The sequence below is a fragment of the Oratosquilla oratoria genome, chromosome 27, assembly GCF_046742065.1.
Source record: "Oratosquilla oratoria isolate Oo_2021 chromosome 27, ASM4674206v1, whole genome shotgun sequence".
Classification (NCBI taxonomy): domain Eukaryota; kingdom Metazoa; phylum Arthropoda; class Malacostraca; order Stomatopoda; family Squillidae; genus Oratosquilla; species Oratosquilla oratoria.
In genome coordinates, this window is record NC_134803.1 from 53,866,141 (window position 1) to 53,890,020 (window position 23,880).

General features: G+C 40.4%; 1 protein-coding gene across 4 annotated transcripts in view; it reads right to left on the minus strand.

Annotated features, from left to right (window-relative positions):
• Positions 1-6,550: 6,550 nt before the first annotated feature.
• Positions 6,551-23,880, minus strand: part of LOC143040071 (uncharacterized) — a 59,223-nt gene continuing 41,893 nt past the window's right edge. For 3 of the 4 annotated variants that reach the window (XM_076210726.1, XM_076210724.1, XM_076210727.1), the window contains exons 3-8: positions 23,129-23,278; positions 19,062-19,190; positions 16,654-16,842; positions 12,665-13,070; positions 11,916-12,133; positions 6,551-10,768 (exon numbers count right to left, since the gene is read on the minus strand). In XM_076210726.1, coding sequence (XP_076066841.1) covers positions 10,277-10,768; positions 11,916-12,133; positions 12,665-13,070; positions 16,654-16,842; positions 19,062-19,190; positions 23,129-23,278 — 1,584 coding nt within the window. In that variant the 3' untranslated portion in view covers positions 6,551-10,276. The remainder of the gene's footprint in view (positions 10,769-11,915; positions 12,134-12,664; positions 13,071-16,653; positions 16,843-19,061; positions 19,191-23,128; positions 23,279-23,880) is intronic. The other variant, XM_076210725.1, reaches the window with a different exon arrangement.

Sequence of the window (23,880 nt, forward strand, 5' to 3'; positions counted from 1 at the left end):
ACTCTTACTAATCACTAAGTGCAAAATACCACACTTTCTTACACATATGGTGGTAACCTTGCCTGTACTTATTCTGGTACCTTCTACTTGTCTTCATTCTTGGACCCAAAGTCACTCAAAACAATAACAAAACAATTATGAACATATACTTGCAATAAATATTCAAGATAATCTTACCCAAAATCAAATTCAAAACTTACAGGAATTCACAATTAAATTTCATTCAGCTGTTCCCTTCAACATGGTAGTAAACTTTACTAATTTTGAACTGTTACAGTAATTCAGAGAAATTCAACTCTGCTATGGGGGTGGACCCTACACTAATGGGGGTTTCCGTCTGTGATCCCCTTCAGCCCTTGAGCTGAAGAGAATGGTCTAGTATTTGCCACAGCAAAACTGGTACCGTGTACTACCATAGTGAAGGGCATTACCATATTATTTGCAGGTTTGATTATTCACCCTGAAGAATTACTACATCCACTAATCAGGCCAAACATGCACATGGTCCTTATATTTATATGGTCCATATCAATGTGTACTGTGTGCACACCATTGGTCAATGTGCTGGCATGTCCATGCACTCATGTATATGGTGTACTTATATATATCAAAGGTTAGCAGTCTCTACCTCTCTTGTATATATGCATATATATTTTGAATATGAGATATAAGAGAAGGCATATGAGCCTGATTATGTACATGACCACGAGTTTGAAGATGGGTATAGACAGTTCTCTATTGAGAATCCATCAAAATTTGGAAGCCACCAATGCTCCAAAAAGAAAAGTTCTAATATCTAAAAAAAATCCCAGATATGGTAAGCACTTTTTCCAAAGGTATTTTCATTCTGAATATTAGAACTTTCTGAATTCTAGAGACTCTCAATAGCGAACTATCTGTGTGCTGTGTGTGTATTCGTGTATGTGATGTGCATGTGTGTGAATACATGCAAGCATTACGTTGGGATGACTGAGTACCTGTGAGTGTTGGCTAGTGTATACATGTTGGCAAAGTGAAAAATTATGAGCTCGAGGAATAGGTTCATCACGAACATACGTGTGAAAGCACGTGTTCATGAGCATACTTGGAGGTGTGAATGAGTGATGGGCATGCAGGTGAATATGCTCATTGTGTCATGTGGAATTCCCATATACAAGTGATCTGAATGCACTTGGCTCCCTCTGTGCACATGGGCCAAGAATGCTCCTGCCTCTAAACATGGAGGGATCTTTAAAGCACTGAATCCATCAAAACAGGGTTTGAAATAAAAGCCCAACCCTTGGCAAAGGAGGAGGTGATGTGCATCCAATATACCTTGAAACTTAAGTCTTTGGTAGCTCCTGTCAATGACGACTTTGAATTAACCAGGACAGGTAGATTTCAAGATCCAAGGGAATAAGAGGCTTGCAACAGCCAAAGGGGTGCACTTGGTTTTGTGGGCAAACAATATCAACATTACAACAGCAGCTATTGTTTATTAGTACAATGCTGCAATAGTTAGTTCAACGTAACTGGAAACAGGTCTACCTTCCGCTTACGACCCAGTACAATCGCGATTGGAGCAATTCAAGAATATTATCCACTAAAATAAAAACTAGTTAATCAGCAATACGACTACCATTTTCCTCAATTCGAGTTTCATGCTAACACCAACCAGTGACAAAACCAGTTATATGTATAAACCAGCAAAACCAGCTAAAGTGTAAACCTTACAATTACTGGTTAAGACACGGTTCTACCAATATCTACCTATTCCTTCCATGCTGGTCGCTACCACATCTTTTCAAAAGTTCAGTACTATAACCTGTAACTAATACAACAGAAATCAACCCTTTAAGGCCTTAAGTCACCCTTCAACTGCTGTGCCTACTAACACATCCTCTTCCTCCTAACGTGCAATTCTTTCTGACACATCTCAAGCCAGTTCAGGCCTTGTTCCCTTCCATCATCACCACTAAACCTATGTACTTTGTAAATACACATTCATAGCACAATGTAGTAAACATGACTCCTAGTGGAGTATCATGAAAAAGACCTTTGTTAATAGGAGGAATATCATATATATGTATGTACAGTGAAATGTTAGAATTCATGGTTAGACTAAGTCGAGATGGTACAAAGCTGATAATCGATACAAGTCTGGGCCAGGGGAGAAGGATGCCCTCCATTCATCTCAGTATTCTTTCTGCAATGCCCATAGTAACAATGAAAAGTGAAAGCCCTTGCCTGCTATGGGACTTATTTAAATCAAGTCAGGACGTGACAAAGACGGGCGGTCCTCCAGATGGAGAGGCAAGTATCACTCCTTATGACACCAAAGCCTCAAGCCTTCCACCTGGATGGAATGTGTCCCCAAAGGCAGTAACAGTCTGTTGTTCCTGTCCTAAGGCACCACCTCCATCTTCCCCAAGTGACCTTCTTCCTTCAATGCTTGTGTTGTTGTGGCTCTTTTTGTGTCTGTCAATGTGTATTTGTGTGTGTGTTTACTTAATTACATCTCCATGTAATACACAGGAAAGGAGTCATACTTGTGATATCTTATTCTCCAACTATCATACCTAGCTTTGAAATTGCTTATGGATTTAGTTTGGGCAATATTAGCTTTTAAGTTATTCCACGAGTTAATGCTTCAGCTGGATTTCTTGACTTCATGTATTTTTCTTATTTTGTTTCCTTAACTTCACAATTCTCTCTCATCCCAGACCACGAGATTTCTGCTGTTTTATCTGTTCCCTTCAATATATCAAACATTATACTATTAGGTCACCAATTACTCTTCTAATGATGGTAAGCCCATTGCTTTCAGTCTCTCTTCATATAGTTCATATGCAAGGCTTGGAACCAGTGTGCATGTGTGTGCGCGCGTATGTATTTACCTAGCTGTATCTTACGGGAAGGGGGGCTATGCTCATGGTGTCCCGTCTTTGTATCTCACAATGTCTAGTTTGTTCTTAAATTTGTGTATGGTTTTTGCACACACTATTGTTTTGTCCAGTGCGTTCCAGATGTCTACCACTCTGTTGGAATTTTTTTTTTTCAGGCCTCTTCTTTAACTACCCTTTTTGATTTTTTTTTTCATGTCCTCTTGTGTGTCTTGTCCCAATTTAGTAAGTCCTCTCTATCAAGGACTTCCGTACCTTTCATGATTGTGTGTGTGTGTGTGTGTGTGTTTTTACCTAATTGTAGTATACAGGAAAGGAGCACCATTCATTGGGTCCTATATCCTATTCTATATTCATACCTAACCTCAAATTCATGTACTGTTCCAATTTAATCTATATCCTTGACTTCCAATTATCATATTTAGATCTGAACTCGTGTATTGTTTAAGCTTGGGCTACATTACTTCCTTAGCTATTCCAAGTATCTATGCATCTATATAGAAAACTGTATTTCTTCACATCCTTAAGACATATGGTCTTTCTTAATTTGCTCCAACACCCTCTTAAAGCCCTCCCATCTTTAACCAGGAGACTCTTTTCTCAATGCAATCTTTAGTGATCTGAACACTGTAATTATATTGCCTTTCTCTTCGATCCTTCAAAGTTGGCAGACCCAGTGATTTGAGTCTCTCCTCATATGGTTTACCTTCCAGGCTGGGGACCAGTTTGGTTGCTGGCCTTTGTGTTATCTCAATTTTGCTTATATCCTTCACTCTGTGCGGGGACCATACCACTGATGAATATTCCAGTCTTGGACAGATCAGGGTTTTGACAAGTTTTTTTCCATTACTTTTTCATCTGTTTAGTGAAACACCACTTTGATCTTTTGTAGTAGTCCATACATCTCTCTCACAATCTTGCTAATATGTCTTGTCAGGTGACAGGTTGTCTTTTACCAACACTCCCAAATCTTCCTCTTGTTTTTGGTTCACTTCCCATGGGATTTTTATTTTTGTGTGTATTTACCTAGTTGTACCTTACAGGAAGGGGAGCTATGCTCATGGTGTCCTGCCTCTATCTTGCCATATCTAATTTGCTTTTAAATTCTTGTATTGTGTGCATGTGTGGGCATGTTCTAGCGGACATGTTCTTTTACAGATGTAATTTGTCAGTGTAGTCAATCCCCTTTAGTAACCTGAACACTGTAATCAAATCTCCTCTTTTTATGATCCTTCAATGACGGAAGAACTAACGCTTTTATTCTTTCCTTACATGGTTTATCTGCAAGGTTGGAAATCACTGATTGCTGCTTTTTTTATTCTCTCAATCTCAATCTTGCTTATATCTTTCACTGTGTGGGGATACCATTGATGCATACTCCAGCCTTGGACGGATTAGGGTTTCTAAAGAATTTTTCATGATCTTTTCATCTGCATATATTTACCTAATTGCAGTAAACTGGAAAGAAGCAACGCTACTGAAATCATGTCCCTTACTCTCCAATCAATTATCATATTTAATTTCAAATCCTCATTGTACACCACTGAATGGGAGTGGAGTATGTGGGGATGAAATGGGTGGGAGTAGATTTATGCCTTTGACTTTGGCTACCTCCCTTGTAAGGGGGAAAAAGCCCTTGGTATATGTAACTTCAAATTCGTATGTGTTCGTGTAGGTTTTATTTACCCTGTTGTAGTAAATGGGTTTGGAGCCAAACTCATGGAGTCCTGTCTCTTTGGTTACATTTATCAAACTTTGCCTTAAATTCATTTATGTTGTTGGCTTGGATATTCTAATCCAACTAGTTTCCAAAGTCTATGCATCAACTAAATCTTCCTGTAGCAGTTTACAATCTTCTTCATCTTTCACTTTTTTAATGATCTTAGCATCATGTGCAAATAAGTTTGCATTGCTGTCTATTCCGTTCATGCTACATATAATACGAACATTACAGGTGCCAAAACTATGGTACTCCACTCATCACTGAAGTCCAAATACTAAGCTCCCCATTACCATTCTCATACGTCTGTCACTTAATTAATCTCTTACAAACTTCAGTGTACTCCTTTTAATGCCTCTTACATTTCCTCACTTTCATGTCAATCTTTTGTGTAGAACTTAATCAAACACATTTCTAAAGTCCATGTATGTACCCATCTCTCCCTCTCTCATGCAGCACATCAACCTATCTATATACCAAGGCTTCCCCTTTATCAGGGAGACAGTCATGTCACAAGACATGTATCCACTCCCAACCACCACCCTTTCCTTTTTCTCATCTTAGCCCCCTGTGGACGAAGGGTCATCCAGGTCTTCTGCCCAATACTCTGGATCAGAAGCAATGCAGCAAGAAACAGCATGTCCACACAAATCCCCTCCACTTCATCAGTGACCCTTCTCTCCATCCCCTCATGTGGAAAAAAGAGAAGGGGAGAAATCCCTTCAGGCTGCATAAAAAAATCATTCACACATAACCTTTCTCTACTCCCCCCATCCCCTACCCCCTCCCTTCCTTGCATCAGTGTCATCTATACACAGACATTCTCAACTCACACTTATCTCCTGTCTTCTCCCTTCTTTGTTCAGCAAACATTTAGCTCTCACTCAGAGCCCCTTTCCCCCCATCCATCCATATCATCCTTGGTCATCCCCTCAAGTTCACTCCATCCACCTTTGCCTTCCACACCTTTTACTAATCTTTCTTCACTCATTTTTCCCATGTGCCCAAACCATCCCAAGACTCTTTCATCCACTCTATCTGCCATCTCATTTTCCACTTCTGCTCTCCAATTCACCTCCCTGTTTCTCACTCTACCAACCAAGTAACCCCTAACACATTTCCGAGACATTTCATCTCAAACACATTTAAACTTCTCTGCCTCTCACCCATTTTCAAATTTTGCAGGTTTTAAATCGCAAATTAGTTGTCAACCATGATTCCTTTCTCCTCCAAATACTTCATCCATTGATCTTTAAATCAAACACATGAAAAATTTGTAAAAGACAGGTATACCAAATCAATCTACTGTATATACCAAAAGGCCTTTTGATTTTAGCATATTTTTTTTTTTTTACAGTTTTTCACACATTCTTGGTATCATACCGGTCAAGGACACTTGTATATAATTCAACAGTACCTTTGAATACTATCACTTCTGCAGATTTCCAGTTCAATGGCATCTTCCCCTCTTCCAGAGATGGTATCAATTGATGTAATTCATCCACTAATGGTTCTCTAGTGTGGCTACCTCCCTTGTAAGGGGGAAAAAGCCTTGGTATATGTATGTACTTTTTTAACATCCAATTTGAGATCTCATCTGGTCCTAAGGCCCTCCACATTTCCAATTTCTTGAGTAATCTTAAACACTTTACTTACATCCAGTGTTATAATGTTTATAGATAATTTTCTTAACATTTTTCTCCCTCAAATTCCTTTTCTGTATTGTATATTGACGAAGCTTATATTCATTATTTCAGCTTGCATTCTTCCATTTTCATATACCGCCCCTTCAACTTTTAATTAGATATTCCTTATCTATTTCAATTTGTCATTCATAAATCTAAGGAACAGCTTAGGTTGATCTTTACATTTGTCAATTACATCTTTTTTATTTTCCTCTTCTCTTTTTATTTTAGTATATTCACTTTTTTGTTGTTGTATTTACCTAGTTGTATTATACGGGAAGGGAGCTATGCTCATGGTGACCTATCTTTGTATCTTTCAGCATCAGGTTTTTTCTTAAAATCTTGAATAGTGTTTGTGTTTGTGTATGTGCTATTAACCATGTACTTGTTACATGCTGGATTCGTGATTGACAGCTGTTACCCTCCTGGATGAAAGCTTAAGGCTCATATATTTCCTGGGTCTGGTTATGATCTTACGCACATAGCCCAATTCCTTGCTGATGGGAGCAGGTGCGACCTGCAGTACTGTAACACTCATATTCATTAGCAGCTTATATGTCTCTCCCATTATTCTATTTATATGATCTTCTGGTAAGAAATAATTTCTTATCAAATTGCCCAGATCCTTTGTATACATTTTTTCACATCCCATTTTATAACTACTTGACAGTCTCTCTAACTCTGAACCATCTCAAAGATTTTGTATTTCTTGGTTTCAAATTCTGTTTTCCACTTCAGATTCCATTTGTAAACCATGCCTATGTGTTCCTATACCAATTTACAATCCTCTTGACATTTCCCTCTTTTTCTGATCTCTGCATCGATAACAAACAAGTTTGCATAGTTACTTATTCCATTCACAATAATGATATACACTAAGGATGTCACTAGTGTCGATGCCAAGGCATGTAGTACCCATTGCCTCTCCCCATTTCAACTTGTCCCATCTCTATATCTTCATTTATCAAACTCTGCCTTCAATTCATTAACGCTGATGACCTGAATTATGTATTGCGTATGTACTCCCTCACATCTTTAAACCAATCTTCCATTTTTCATCATGATTTCTCATTATTTCATTCCATACCAGCAAACCCTCTGTTCATTTCTTCTATTTCTTTTTTCTGATCTAAATATCATATCACCCCTCTCTGCTCCTTGTGTATGTATGTCTGTTTGTGTGTGTGTATGTGTGTGTTTATCCACCAAGTTACACTTTCTATATACAACATTAAGGACACACATGTTCAAGCTTTCCAATATAAACGTGGACACTATGCACAAAGGAGATGCATAGGTAGCAGCATTTGAACAAAGACTAACATGGGTGCAGCAATGGTATCCAAGTGCTTTCCCCTACTCTTAAAGTGCAGATGTGCTGTATAGGGGCTTTCGAAATTTGAAGATTGTGAAGAATAAGGCTCGGGGAGAGAAGGCCAGGTTGACTTGTGTCAGCTGTATAAGTCCAGGTGGGGAGGTTCAGGTCATCAAATATAGGGTACGAGAAACAACCGAGATGGGTGTGTGTGGGGGGTGGGGAGTTAGCTAGATCAGCCTTTTGGAGAGAAAAGAAACAAGAGAGGAAGTAACATATACGTATATGTATATATAGGTGTATGTGCATATATATACATGGGTATATATATATATATACATTATATATAAATATACATACATCCACCCCTATTCTGTACTTGGAACAACCTGGCTTTTCCCTATTCTACAATGCCCTAGACATTTTTGTGGATGACCCAAAACCATTGGCAGGGCCTAATGGGATATTGCTTTGGCTCATGTTACATGTGCAAACTGCATGCCTTCCCTTTGTGCCAGCACAGGCGGGCAGAGATAATAATGGTCTCTGCCCATAAAGTAAAACTGGGTACATGACAAGAATGAGGAAAAATTAAAGCAGCTTAAGATGTGTAATTTACAGGAGCATTTTATATATCGAGGGCCAGTCAGCTTGAAAAGGCGATTCAAAAAAGTCAAGGACCTAACTGGATATATGAAGGTGTATATAAAAGGGCCTTCCTTTGACTCACAGTGGAGATGTGAATTGAGGAAGTGTTTGTACATCTGTGAAAAAGGCGACTTGGCAACATGTGTAAAAAGGCTCACCTTCAAGGGCTCTGTAGCATCAAGATGGTCGCGAAAACTCTTAAAGGGTTTCAAGATTTTTTTTTTTTTTTTTTCTTAAATGGCCTCCTTAGTGCCATAAATGCTCCAGAACGTCTACTGACCTCCAGAGTTTTCAGACTTAAAAAGAAATCCCTTGAAGGATTTTACACCTTCATTAAAATCTCTAAACTTCAAGTACTTAACTGGCCTTGAAAACTTCTCAAATATCCAAGAGCTCCAAGGACTTGGAAAGACCACAAAGGATTGAGACCTAGGCACTAGCTCCTCAAAGACCAAGTAAACAAAGACAGACCATACTGGCTTGGGTGGTCAATCGTGTCCACTTATCCTATCCGTAATGCTCTACTGTGTTCTGAGAAAATAGGCTGCAATCTTTTTTTTTAACTATAACCATTAATAGTATGCAGATCTTTGAGATTTAAAAACTTAAAACATATTTCTATTACATCTAAGGCACGAACCATCTAATGATTCGCAGCAATAATAAATCCTTTAGGCAAATCTTTGGGTATTATATCTCTACATGGTAATATTGCCACAAGCTCTGACAAACCAGTCAAAGATATGTTGCATAATATTCAAACACGGATATGGAGGCCTTAGCAGCTTTGCAACAAAAAGCTTTTGGTTCGGACTATCTCATCACTCCTTGGCATCAATGGCTCATTGGAATTCATCACTCCACACTTCCTCTAGCGTATGAAGAGTCGACAATCCTAACTACTGTGTGGCATGTGGGTAGCTCTCACTAGTGTCGAGAGTAGGCAACTTCCCGTTAAATGTCTCAAGTGCACAAACGTGTTGTATCTGTTTTGGACATCTTACCTCTTATTCTCCACTCCACCTTGCATCAGCAACTGTGGAGGGAACATCTACCTTCTTTTAAGGTACAAGCAGTCCCTGTTCTACTGCCCACACTAGCCTCTTCCCATAACACCAACGGGCTGACGTTCTATCAGCCGTCTTTGCAGCAAGGTGGCAGGAACATCAAGCAGGGTTGCTCTGGTCTCTGTCCTGTCCTTCCTCACCTCTTTTCAATCCCATTATTCTTTGCCACCTGAGCCTACTGGCACAAATTTCATGAGCGGAAGTATATAACATTGATACAAAGCTACATAGTTCCTTATGTCATCAATGGCTGTTACAAAAAAGAAAGTGTGTGTAAATATATATATAATATATATGTGTTTATATGTGTATATATATATAAACACACAATATACATATACACATACATATACATACATATATGTAAACACACAATAAATATATATATATGTATATACACATATATATATATATACACACATACATATATATATATGTACATATATATATACACACATATACATACACACACACATATATATGTGCATATATATATATTTATATATAAATTGGGTGTTGCAACAAGCCCTACTTCTTGAAAAAACGAGTCCACGGTACTTCTCACATGGAATCCTCCCATGCAAGTTTAGAGTACACTATAAGGGAGGAACCCTATCCCATCTATACGTTGGTACGAGCAAAACCTCGGGCAAGGCAACCCAGACCTAATCTGCTTGTTTGTGTACAGTCCAAATATGGCCAAAAGCTTAGCCTCTTTTGTTTGCATACTCTTGTACCAGTGTTTTTCCATCACATTTTAGCTAGGCATATTCATCCGATGCCGTTGTGCTAGGATTGCTCATAACCTACATGCTATATAAAACTGTAAAAATATAACCTACTATCCAACGCTCATAAAGTAATAATAGCTTTTCCTCCATCAACACTTCGGCTTCGGTTTACTTCCTTCCCATACAAGAAAGGCACATTTGCAGTTGTGTCCCATATGGTTACACTGACTACTTGCTTTCCGAGTTGTCTTCCACTATACTCTCAAAGGTTTCACTCATTCTTGGTTCTTCTTCCACACCTAGCTCGAGGTCGTCTTCCATATTCTTCTCACCGTTAACCTCAGAGCTCATTCGAGAGTTCTCCCCGGAGCTGTCTTCACCGACTGCATCGGTTAGAAGTACCGGTTCGTCGTCTTCGCCTATTTTTTCTGCACCGCCAACTTCCATCTCCTTGGAGTGTTCGGCTGCTGTTCGTTCTGCAGCCTGAGCGAGTCGTGCTGGGTCATCTGTTCCGAGCAGCAATGCCATTCTGCCTTTATTTTTGCCGTTGTCAGTCAGATAAGCAAAGAAGGTGTTGGTGTCCACTCCAAGCTGGACAGCAGCTGCTGTGAGTGAAAGCTCTTTGCCAAGTACACGTTGGATCAACTCTTGTGCTCGGGACTCCTCCCAGATGGATTTTTCTTTCTGACTGGAACTCTGTGTGCGACCCGGTTTATTAACCTGAAATCCATTAGAATGTCATGAGATATAACAAAAAGAAACATGCAAGAAGCATTTAAAATTAGTCATAAAAAGGGGAAGATGAATCTGTATTATTCAGCTCAATACAATAAAACATACTAATGAATATACATCAATTTTGGCACTGACAACAAATATCTAAAATTGGTGATCCTGCATGTCATATCCTAAAATTGGCAGGAACATAATTCTATGCTAGAACCTTTAACCACTTCAGTACGACTCAAATTCTCACATGCAGCATTGGCTGCTATGTATAACTTGCATCACAATACTCACAATGTAAGATATAAAGTCATTGCTGTATTACTCTTTCTTTTACTCTGAGTAATAATAAACACAGAAAACATGATCAACTCAGTTCACAGAATCTGGGGATAACTTGTGTACAAATACAATATATATATATATATATACATATATATATATGTATATATATATACACACACACATATATATATATATATATATATACACACACACACACACACACACACATATATATATGATCAAGACATAGTCACCAGCATCCTTGTGTACACACTCGCATCTCATCATACCAAATTGGTTAATAACACACACCCTTCACACATTTCACAAGCACCACCAACATACTACTCAAACTTTTACCAAAACTTATCACCCATACCACACGAAACATGCACAGAAAAACGCATTCACACCCGGAAAACTAAACAAGCCCAACAAAAAAGACCACTAACCTCAATATTCTAACAACAATCTCCCTATCTAAGTCCCCCAGAGAAAATTTTTCCACACCTGACAAGAACCACACTAGCACACCTGCACTCGGGGTACCATCAGTCATTATAGCAATACAAACACAGAATAGGCCTGGCTACAGATTCAAACTGCTCCAGATGCAACCATCAAACAGAAGATAACACTTCATACTAGAATGTCCCACACTAACTATTACTCTCAGACAACACCACAATATCTCTTCCCTAAGTGATTTATGGTCCTTCCCATAGGTCACATGTCTTCTGCAAGGAACACCAGGGCCAATGGACTGATTGAAACCTCTTCACATTATCTATTGCCTTTGAATATATTTCCTGTCAACTTGAAAACTATAAATTCCTTCTCAATTTCTTTCACTCACCCATGAGTGCTTTAGGTATCCAAAAACTTCCCGGTAACGTCCATACAGTGTCCCATAAGACACCCCAAGCAATTCAGCAGCACTCTTCATGTCAATCTCCTTGTTCTTTATTCCTTTCAGAATACGCCGTACAGCTGGCTCCTCCCAGAACTGCTGTCTAGTGCGGAACCCTAAGTAGTCTGTCAGTTTGATCACTGTGAAGCCTTTCAGAAAGTCAGCTGAAATGGGGAAGAAATGTTAGTCAACATTAGAAAAATATACATATATAAATGCATATATAGTCTAAGTAAGTGAACAGTGATTCATAAAGTAATTATTACAGTGTTTATGAATGTGAATATTGGGGTGGTTTACGGATATGGAACGAATGAGAAAAAAAGACTGGCAAAAAGACTGTGGAAGGCAAAACAGGATGGTGTAGGCTTCATGCCACTTTCTGTAACCATCTCCAATCCCGTCCATCACCCTCTCATTTATCTCCCATACCACCCCATCCATGTACACACTGAACAGCCATGGTGACATATAACACAGCACCACCTTCAACTCAGCCAACTCCTGTGATTAATCCCTTCTATACTTATATCTATACTTTAGGGAACCTGTTTATTCTGGCTAATGTCAGATGACTGTACTCAACTGAAAATGACAATGATTCTAGATATGTGATGACATTATACAGTGATGCTGAGAATGAAGCATGAGAAGAATATCAACTATAATAATAAAAAAAATCAATAGATCCTTACGGAGATCAAGCTGGCCATTAAGAGCCAGCTCTGGAGGTATAGGAGTGAGTGCTGGTTGCTGCTGTTGTTGCTGCTGCTGTTGCTGTTGTTGTTGCTGCTGCTGCTGTTGTTGCTGTTGTTGTTGTTGCTGTTGCTGCTGCTGCTGCTGTTGTTGTTGCTGCTGCTGTTGCTGCTGTTGTTGCTGCTGCTGCTGTTGCTGTTGCTGCTGCACCTGATGGCTCAAATGTTGGGGTACTTCTTGGTTGAAGATGCTGGACAATGGGGTGGGTGCTGGACTCTCTCTTTCCCGTTCCTCCCGTCGGGCAGACTTTGATGAGTACTCTTTGTCATCTTCTGTGTTGTTGGCACGTTTGAGTAGTTGGGATCGCTGCTGCTCATCCAGACGGGCTTGCTGCAGAAGTAATTTCTATTTCAAAATGTATGAAGTTCTTACTTCCCTCAGAATTAACTCAAATTTACACAGCTACTTCATTCACTGTGATGCATGAAAGGAAGTGGATAGGGGTGAGGGAGTGTGTGAATGATATTTTGACGCGGGTGAGGGAGTACGTGTGAATGGTATTTTGATGCAGTCCAAAGGGATTTCTCCTCATCCTCTCTTTTTCTGGATTTTGGGGACAGACGAGGTGAGTCACCGATTAAATGAAGCAGCCTTGTTGTGGATGTGCTCCGTCTTGCTGTATTGCTTCTGACCCAGGGCAGTGGGCAAGATGCAGGTATGACCTGTCATCTTGGAGGAGCCAAGAAAAGATTAAGGGAGGGGTGATGAATGGGAGTGGATTTGCCTTTAACTTTGGCTACCTCCCTGGTAAGGGAAAAAAAAAAAACCTTGGTATATGTATGTACGTCATTCACTAAAAATATAAAATATTCATACTAAAAGCACTTCTCTTTCAGTATGAAAAGATACATTCATCCATATACCAAGGGATTTTCCTTTCTTACCAGGGAAGTAACCAAGGTCACTCCCACCCATTCCACTCCCATCCACCATCCTTTCCTCCCTCTCATCTTACCTCCTCATGGATGACGAGTCATCCCCGTATCCCACCCACTGCCCTGGGTTGGAAGCGATGCAGCAAGACACAGCACATCCACAGCAAGGATGGCTCACTTAATTGGTGACCCCCCCTCTTTGTCCCCTTATGCAGAAAAAGAGAAGACAGGTCGAATTCTGTTCAGGCTGCATCAAAATATCGTTCTCACATAACCACTCCCTAACCCACTCCAATATGAAAAGACACTAACTAGAAAATTAAGGTTTGTCAAGCATATGAAAATGATTAAAAGAGAATGTGGGAAGAAACTATAAATCAAAAGATTAGTTTGGTTAATCACAACTAAATTACACATTTCCTCTCCAAAAATTTCAAGTACATGCATGCATATCCTGACTTTACGAAACATTTGTTGTCTTGCTTTTTACTAACTGGAAACCTTCAGCCTCACAGTGAATGGGAATAGTCCTTGGGTTCATTTTGCAGTGTTTGTAAATTGTGTCTGATTTGCAGATTGTTAGGAACCATGCTCTGGAGGCATAATTTTGGGTGGTTTTTATGAACTGTTGGTAGATGGATGCGAGTTTCTTTTTGTTGTCCAAAGTCAGTGCCAGTGATCAATTTGTTTATATATTTTTTGTCAGGTCTTTGATATATGGGCTGAAAATCATACGAGCATTACATGTTAAGCCTAGAATTTTTGGGTTCCTTTATAGTGGAAGGGTTTGGTGATCGAATTTCACTAGTGTTTCTTTTTCCATTCATGGTTGTCTGAAGTGAGGAATATTACTGCTAATTTCTGGGGTGAACTTTCCATTTTGTTATTTTTGAGCCAATGCTCCAGTTTGTTCTTTCTTTAAAGGGCTCATTTACTAATCTGAGTGTGGATGTTTTGCATAATATAGGTTTTAGATGTTTAAACCCCTTCCATACGGTGCCGCACACGTAGGCGTCATGGGGAGCGAGTGTATTCGCGAGGCTGCCATATCGGCGTCTTGATTATATTTATTGTAGTCGCCCCTCCATAATGACATTCTTTCTAATTCTTTTGTAATCGCATTTTCTATGGTTATCAAAATTCACGGGTGAAGAGAGAACGATCGATATAAGCGGTGACTATATTTTATGATGCGAGTATTATTACGACACGTCGTACGGCTGGCATTGGCTGCTGCCACCGAGATCTAAGTCCATGACGCCTACGTGTGCGGCACCGTATGGAAGGGGTTAAGTAGTATGCTGCTGGTGTAGTTTTTTTTTTTATTGTGTTCTGTTGGTGGAGATTGTGAAATGTAGTGCAAAGGGTGTATGGTGGTAAGGGTTCTGGTGTAAAATTGTGTTCCTGTCATCATTTGGTGTTCTATTGAGAGGCTTTTGGTTTCTGTAAGTAGGTGTCAAGTAAGGGTAGTTTTGGTGCATCCTGTTATTACTCTCAGTGCTACATTCTGGAGGTAGAATGTAGATTGAGAGAAGCGAGTAAATGCCTTGGTGGTTTAAAGAGTGTAATGAGGAATAGACATTTGGGAATGGATGCGAAGAGGAGACTGTATGAAGGAGTGATTGTGCCAACAGCACTGTATGGGGCAGAAACGTGGAACATAAGAGAAGAAGAGAGAAGGAGTTTGAATGTGTTTGAGATGAGGTGTCTGAGAAGTATGGTGGGGGTTACTAGGCTAGATAGAGTGAGAAATGAGGAGGTGAGGAGGAGAACAGGGGTGAAAAAGGATTTGGGAGAGAGGGTTGATGAAAGAATATTAGGATGGTTTGGACACATGGAAAGAATGAGTGAAGAAAGACTAGTAAAAGAGGTATGGAAGGCAGATGTGGAGGGAGTGAACATGAGGGGACGTCCTAGGATGAGGTGGATGGATGGGGTGAAGGGGGCTTTGGGGAAGAGGGGAATGTCTGTTGAGGAAGGAAGGGAGAGGACGGAAGACAGAGGTGAGTGGAGAATGGTTGTATATGGATGATGTTGTGACTGCATGAGGAGGAATAGGTGGGGGGGTGGGGGGTGGGGTAGTATGTGTGAGTAAATTTTGACGCAGCCCGAAGGGATTTCTCCCCGTCCTCTCCTTATATGCAAAGGGGGACGGAGAGGGGGGGTCGCCGATTAAATGAAGCGGCCTTGCTGTGGATGTACTGTGTCTTGCGACACTGCTTCTGACCCAGGGCGGTAGGCAGGGTTCAGGGATGACCCGTCATCCAGGAGGTGCTCAGATGAGAGGAAGGGTGGGAGGGGTGTGGAGTGTATTTAGGGATGAAATGGGTGGGAGTGATTTTTATGCCTTTCCTTTTGTGGCTACCTCCCTTGGAAGGGGGAAAAAGCCTTGGTATATGTATGTATGTATGCTACATTCTGTAGTTTGTAGAATGTGTTTGTCTTGCTGATTGTTGAGAACCATGCTGTAGAGACGTTGTCTAGGGTGTTTTTTTATAAATTGTTTGTAAATGATTATTAGTTTCCTTTTGTTGTCCAAAGTTAGTGATGGATTTTAGTAGGTGATTGCATGGGTTTTTAAGAGTTTCTAAAAAGGTGTGTACTTTGACCCAGCCATACCCATTACGGGGAAAGGATTTTTGGTTCACACACATTTCCAAAAGTCCACCCATTCCCCCTAACCTAGGACATGGCCTACTCCATGACAACATTCCAAACACATGCAACTGGACCTAAACTACTATAACATTCATCCCTGTGTAAAACATTCCATGTGATCATGCAAGAGTCATAGATACATACATATACCAAAGGCTTTTTCCCCCTTACATGGGAGGTAGCCAAAAAGAAAAAGGCATAGAAACCACCCCCACCCATTCCATCCCCTACATACTCCACTCCCCTCTACCCTCTTCCCTCCCTCACATCTTGGCACCTCCTGGATGCAAGAGTTAATTCTACAAAAAAGTTTAAATGATTTTGACACAAGTATGGCAAAAAGTAAAAGATCGGAAGTTCGTGTACGGCATGCATGTGCACAAGGAGAGGCTTACATCTGGGGTGAGCAGAGCTGCGAGGGGAGTGAGGCAGGGCACTGCTGTAGGTGCATTTAGGGCATTGGTGAGAGGCGACCCTGGGGTGTTCAATGCGTTGGTCAGTGGAGAGCCCTGTGCATTAAGAGCGCTCGTAAGGGGTGACTGATGGGCATTCAGGGCGTTGGTGAGGGGCGAGGCTTGGGCCATCTGCAAGAGAAATCAAACAAATTAATGTTAAATAACCATACATATACCAAAGTTTTTTTTTCCCCTTACATGAGAGGTAGCCTAACAAATCCACAAAGTTATAAGCATTCGCATACATACGTACATATACCAAAGGCTTTTTCCCCTTTACACGGGGGTAGCCAAAAACAAAAAGGCATAGAAACCACTCCCACCCATTCCATTTCCTATATATTCCACTCCCCTCCATCCTCCTCCCTCCCTCTTATCTTGGCACCTCCTGGATGACGGGTCATCCCTGCATCCTGTCCACTGCCCTGGGTCAGAAGCAGAACCATTCACACACAGGACCATTTAAATAATGTGGGGCAAATCCCACTTCCTGCATCACACTACTCTCAAATCTCACAATTGCTACTTGGTTACAATAGAAAACATTTCATGACAGAACAGTAATGATGGCATTAACCACTTCCATATGGTGACGCCTATGTAGGCGTCATGAGGAGCAAGTGGGTACACGATAATGCCGATGTCGGCGTCTTGATTATATTTATTGTAGTCGTACCTATGTAGCCTCCATTCTCTCTAAACTGGCTTCATCATATTTTCTATGGTTATCAAAATTCATGGGTGAAAGAGAACGAACGATTGAGCACTGACTTTATTTTTTATAATGCGATTATTATGATGCAACATCGCACGTCGGGTAGCTAATGCTGCCAGACGTGCGATGTGACCCGGAGTGAAGAGGTTAAAAAACACTTTGATGTTATTTAAATGTAATTCATAATTTATCATTATGATAATCTACATGTCATTATCATATCACTTACATATACCAATGTCTTTTTCTCCCTTACAAGGGAGGTAGCCAAAGTCAAAGGCATAAATCCACTCCCACCCATTTCATCCCCACACACTCCACTCCCATTCACCACCCCTCCCTCCCTCTTTTCTTGGCTCCTCCTGGATGATGGGTCATCCCTGCATCTCGCCTACTACCCCATGTCAGAACTGCCACATTTGCTCTCAAGTATCTAAAGCTCCAGTCTGTCTCCCTTAATACCCGTTTCCAATTTGCTGCCATCCTTTCCCCTTGTACATCTCATCACCTTACTTTTACCCACATTTATCTTAACTTCCTTCTTTTGCACACCTTCTCAAACTCCATCACTAACTTCCTCATTCCCTCCTCTAATCTTGCCACAAGTGCAGTGTCATCAGAGCAAACAACAACTGGCTTATGAAGAGGTATTGTGAATGTATTTTGAATGTATGGAACAAGGCAAAGACTGTTGGTGTTCGAAAGTTTCTACACAAGTAGTAGGTCATACATGCAGGTCAAGAATGGAGAGAGTGAATGGTCTGAGGTGAATGTTATCTATTTATTATTATTTTTTTTTTTTAATGAAATTTTTGGCTTGAAGGCCAAGTGCTGGAGCCAGTAGGCCATTCAGCACATTCTGAGGTGAATGTGGGACTGAATAAGGGTTATATGATGTCATCAATATGTTTGACGGGGGATATAAAGGAGGTAAATGTGAGTGCTAGGTTGAGGTTTGGAACTGGTGGTGGAGTGTAGAGGGATGCAAGAAGGGAGCCAGTTTCTAAATGACACTGCTTGCAGATGATTCTGAGGAGAGAGTGAAGCAGTTGGTGACTATATTTGGGTGTATGAAGGAAGAAAATTGAAGGCAATCAGTCTGTTACCCGAGGTATCTTGCAGAAGACCCATGCCCCTCCCTCCTGTGTTGATAATGCTGGTTATCATTATTTTTTGAGTTGAAACATGTCTCAAATCATAATGGAATGCCACATGACTAATCTGTTAAGATGTAATTTTTATCTCTAAAATAATGTTGGCATTAAATTTATGCAGTCGATATCCAGTTCGAGGAAAGAAGGTTTGGGGGAACATGAGAGGGTAAGTGTGGGTAAGTAGGGAAATGACAAGATATGGAGGAGGGTAAAGGAAGGAAAATTTGGAGAGGAAGGTGGTGGAAAATGGGAGTTGAGAAAATGAAAGGAAATTGGTGGTATGGTAATGGGCATGGAGGGAAAGGGAGAGACAAGGAGAGAGGCAGGAAGCAAGGGAAAGAGAGGGAAAAGAGACAAGGGGAGAAGAGAAGGGGGAGGGCAGGAAGCAAGGGAAAGAGGGATACAAGTATATATATATATACATAAATAATAATAATAATAACAGTAAATAGATAAATAACATTATTATTAAGACTTACAGCATGTTTGAGGACTTGCTGGGGTGGAGTGAAGGTCTGTGTGTTGTGTGCCGACTGGTCTCCGGACACTTCAGCCAACCCTTTGACCTTCAGAGTCTCTGCAGTCTTGAGAAGGCCTGACAGCTGGTCCTAGTGTGTAAAGTAATGAGTCAATAACTTGCAATATTCCTAGGTGTGCAAATAAAACAATACAATAAAAATTACATTTATCAAAGACCCTTTCCCCATTATAAGGTGGGGAGGGGGCAAGTCAATACACACATCCATATACCAAAGGCTCTCCCCCTTATAAGGGAGGTAGCCAAAAAACATATATACATATACCAACGGCTTTTTCCCCCTACACAGGGGGTAGCCAAAAAAGAAAAAGGCATAGAGACCACTCCCACCCATTCCATTTCCTATATATTCCACTCCCCTCCATCTTCCTCCCTCCCTCTTATCTTGGCACCTCCTGGGTGCATAAAATAAAGGCATAAAATCCATTCCCACCCATTCCATCCCCATCATACTCTACTCCCCTCCACCCTCTTCCCTCCCTCTTATCTTGGCACCTCCTGGATGACAGGTCATCCCTGCATCTTGCCCACTGCCCTGGGTCAGAAGCAGTGTCACAAGACACAGCACATCCACAGCAAGGCCGCTTCATTAAATCGGCAACCCCCCTCTCCGTCCTCACAAATGAAAAGTTTCCCACCCTTCTCATCTCAGCACCTCTGGGACAAAGTACCATCCCTGTCCCTGATCACACTGCCTGGGTCAATGGCCCAATCTCCCTCCATTCATTCCTACTTTTGACACTCTCTCTTCCTTGCTTGATAAACATTCCACATCCATTCAGAACCCCCTTCACCTAATCCACATCATTCTCTATCTTTCTCATATATTCATTTCATTCAATTCTGCTTTGCACACACTCTTATCTTTTTCATCCATTCTTTCTGTATGATCAAACCACCTCAACACTCACTGATCTACTCCACCTCAACAGGCCCCTTCCTGCCACTGTTCCTGCCTTCCATCTCCACATCTGTTCTTGTATCACTTTGCACGTTTCTCAAACACTTTGTCTCAAAAACACTCTTCCTTTTCCTTTCTATTCAGTCTCTGCTTCAGACAATGCCATACATACATACATATACCAGTCTTTTTTCCCCCTTACACAGGAGGTAGCCAAAAAAACAAAGGCACAGAAACCACTCCCACCCAGTCCATCCCCTACATATTCCACTCCCCTCTACCCTCCCTCTTATCTTGGCACCTCCTGGATGACGGGTGATCCCTGCATCTTGTCCAATGCCCAGGGTCAGAAGCAGTGTCGCAAGTCAGAACACATCCACAGCAAGGCTGCTTCATTAATTCGGTGACCCCCCACTCTCCATCCCCTCATGCAGAAAAGGAGAAGACAGGGAGAAATCCCTTCAGGCAGTGTCAACTCATTTCACATACATACTCCCTCACCCCCTACCCACTCCCCCTCATGCATCACAGCATCATCCATATACAATAATTCTTTCATGCAACTTTCTCTTCACTCATCCCCATCTCTGATTACACTTTTCATTCCACCAAGACATAACCTTGATTCCTTTACTCGATAATGTAGTTCTGCATCTACATCTATTCAAAGCCACATACAATCCCCAAATTATTGTAAAATGGAATATCATAAAACTATGGCGACTGAAAAAAATTAATCCATTAACCCTGGTCTCTCTTCAAAGGACTGGTATTAACCATGGTGTTATGAACACATTCAACCACAGTATATAGTGATGTCAATATTTATGCATGAGGACTAAAATCCTAATCTTCAAGTCACTTATGCTCTCTGTCTTGCTGTAAGGCTATAAGACAACACTAAATGCTGACTTAAGAGGTGTCACAGTGCCTTTGGAGAATCACGAGGTATTACTGGAATGATTTTTTATCAAACCAGAGACTGTACTGTGAGACTCAGTCTAAGCTTATTACCAACATTGTCTATGTCAACTCTGGCTACATGGGTATTATGTGGCACATTTCTCTGATATTGATCCCACTCTCAGGGTTGTCTCTATAAGAGAAGACCCATGGAGAAGATGAAGGGGATGCAGACATAATTTATGGCTGGGACAAGATGACAGAACCTGTCGAGAATTGTTTGGAGTGGGAAGGGTGACAGCATGGGAGCTTGCTTAGAGAGAGCATGGGGATTGGCAACTGTGTGAATGAAACAAATCGTTCCCCTGGGATATGCTCCCAAATGGTGATAATGTAGAACAACTGTAAATGCTCACTCATTACTCACTCATATATATATATATATATATATATATATATATATATATATATATATATTATATATATATACACACACACACATACACAGGGTGTCCAAGAAGTTATGCACCATCCCCATCCAGGTTTTCATAAAAATACATATGAATAGAGAGTGAAAGACAGTTTTATAAAGAGAACTGATGCATGTGTCAATGAACGGGGTGAACAATTTGAGCATCTGTTATGATTATGATCAATAAAATTGCTATTCATATGCATTTTTATGAAAACCCGGATGGTGCGTGACTTCTGGGACACCCTGTATGAGAGATTTATCTATCAATTTAGCTACTAAGCTAATTTGTTATATCAAACATGGTTTTAGATAATCCACAGCTCTGAAGATAGAAATGAAACATTTGCAATATTTCCATTTTTATCACTAGTCCATCTAATCTGGTTTCCACCTACCGTATTTTCCGGCTTAAAATGCGCATCGGGTTATAATGCGCACCCATGCACTTCGTTATCTCAGTACACAGATAGCGCGCACCGACGTATAACGCGCATGCCCGATCGCATTTGTCTATAACGCAGGTTTACCTCGGTATTTATATCATGTGAACGAGGTTACATGGAGAAGTATTTTTCATTGGCTAGAGCCACTGCTGGGAAATCTGTTGATTTGTCACTAAATTAAGTGTCAGTTTAGGCATCAATCAGGACACAACTAAGAAAAAGTCGGAACTACATGTACCGGTATATGACTCATGTTGTGCGTTGGTACCTTATTACTTTCTAGCTTAAATAGTTTGTGGGAAATATGACCTAAAAAAGTTTAATGAAAGTAAAATATACAGAAAAATTTCTTGATTTTTACAGAAAACTTTCATTTTATATCTTGAGGAAATAATTCGTCTTTACCATTTTTTTTATTTATTTAATACTGAAACAAACTACAGACTGCTTTGTTTTAGTTTTGAACCTGCAATGACTGGTGAAATAGGACAGTCTCTCATCGAGGTGACGTTTAGTTAACATAACTCCCGAAAGAGGGTGTTGTAGTCAGGTGTTTGACACGAGTTTATGAATGGCCGCAACGGAATTTGTACCATACCTAAAGTGAAGCAACAAAGCCAACATAAAAATTCAAACTAAGATGCTGTGAACATGGGCAAATATCATGAATATTGATCACGTTTCATGGTGTTTAGGCCTATTTAAACATGAAAAATAAGATTCGATAGATACCTACCTATACCATATATTTATATACGGTAGCCCATGCTGGCGTATTCTTTCATGTCACCATGGCTGTTCTTCTTGTTCTCACGGAACATCACGGAGAAGTGTGCCTCCCGACTTTGTGACGGCCAACATCGTCACGTTGTTGTGAAAAAAAATTACACAGCCGCAGAATTTTTATTGCAGGCCGTAGATAATGCGCACCACCGGATAACGCGCACCCCCCATTTTTAGGCCCTTCCAACGGAAAAAAGTCGCGCACTATACGCCGGAAAATACGGTATGTATCATGTACCAACTTTGTTGTTGTGTTAGCAAAGCTTTGCTCCCTAAATTTGAACATTATCCTTAGAATGAAAATTACTATTACCACCACTACTACTACTACTGCAACCATTACCATTTGGTACATACGATCTGTGGTATTGCAAAATTTGACATTGTCACACTTACATACATATACCAAGGCTTTTTGGTATATGTATGTAAGTGTGACAATGTCAAATTTTGCAATACCACTAAAATACCTCTAAAATATAGTTCAGATGTATATATAGTACCTGAGTGATATTGATTTCTCCCCTATACATAAAGTTGACAAGCTGAGAGACGTGTGTGAACTTCATGTCTTTGAGAATGACTATGGGTGACTTGTCAGGGTGATCCTCAAAGAGGTGCTCGAAATAGCTGCTGCAAGCTGAGAGCACCACCTGAAACAATAGAAGTACTTCAGTGATTGAGAAGATAGATATACACACATCAAAAGACTATTTCCCCTTTACCACAGGAGTGGTTGAGTCAAAAATACACACCAACCCTACACCCATTCATCATGAATGAATGGGTCATCCCAGCCCCAGAACTTAATACCAATATTAACCACTTCAGTACGAGTCAAATTCTTGCATGCAGCATCGGCTGCCATATGTATAATTCATCACACTACTCGCAGTATAAAATATAGTCGCTACTGTATTACTAATTCTTTTACTCTGAGTAATAATAAAGACAGAAAACATGATCAAATCAGTTCACTGAATCTGGGGGTAACTCATGTACAACTACAAAAAATATATGATCAAGACACCAATGCTAGCATCCTCATATTTCCACCCATGTCTCATGACGCCTACGTAGGTGTCACTGTACTGAAGTGGTTAAGACAGGCTAAAAATCACACATGTATACATAATGACATATACCAATAAGCCTTTTCTCCCCTTATAAAAGATGCTTGCTGATCATCATGGGAAAAAAGTTGGAAAATGCTTGATAATTATAACATCATGGGATGCTCTCCATCTATACAACT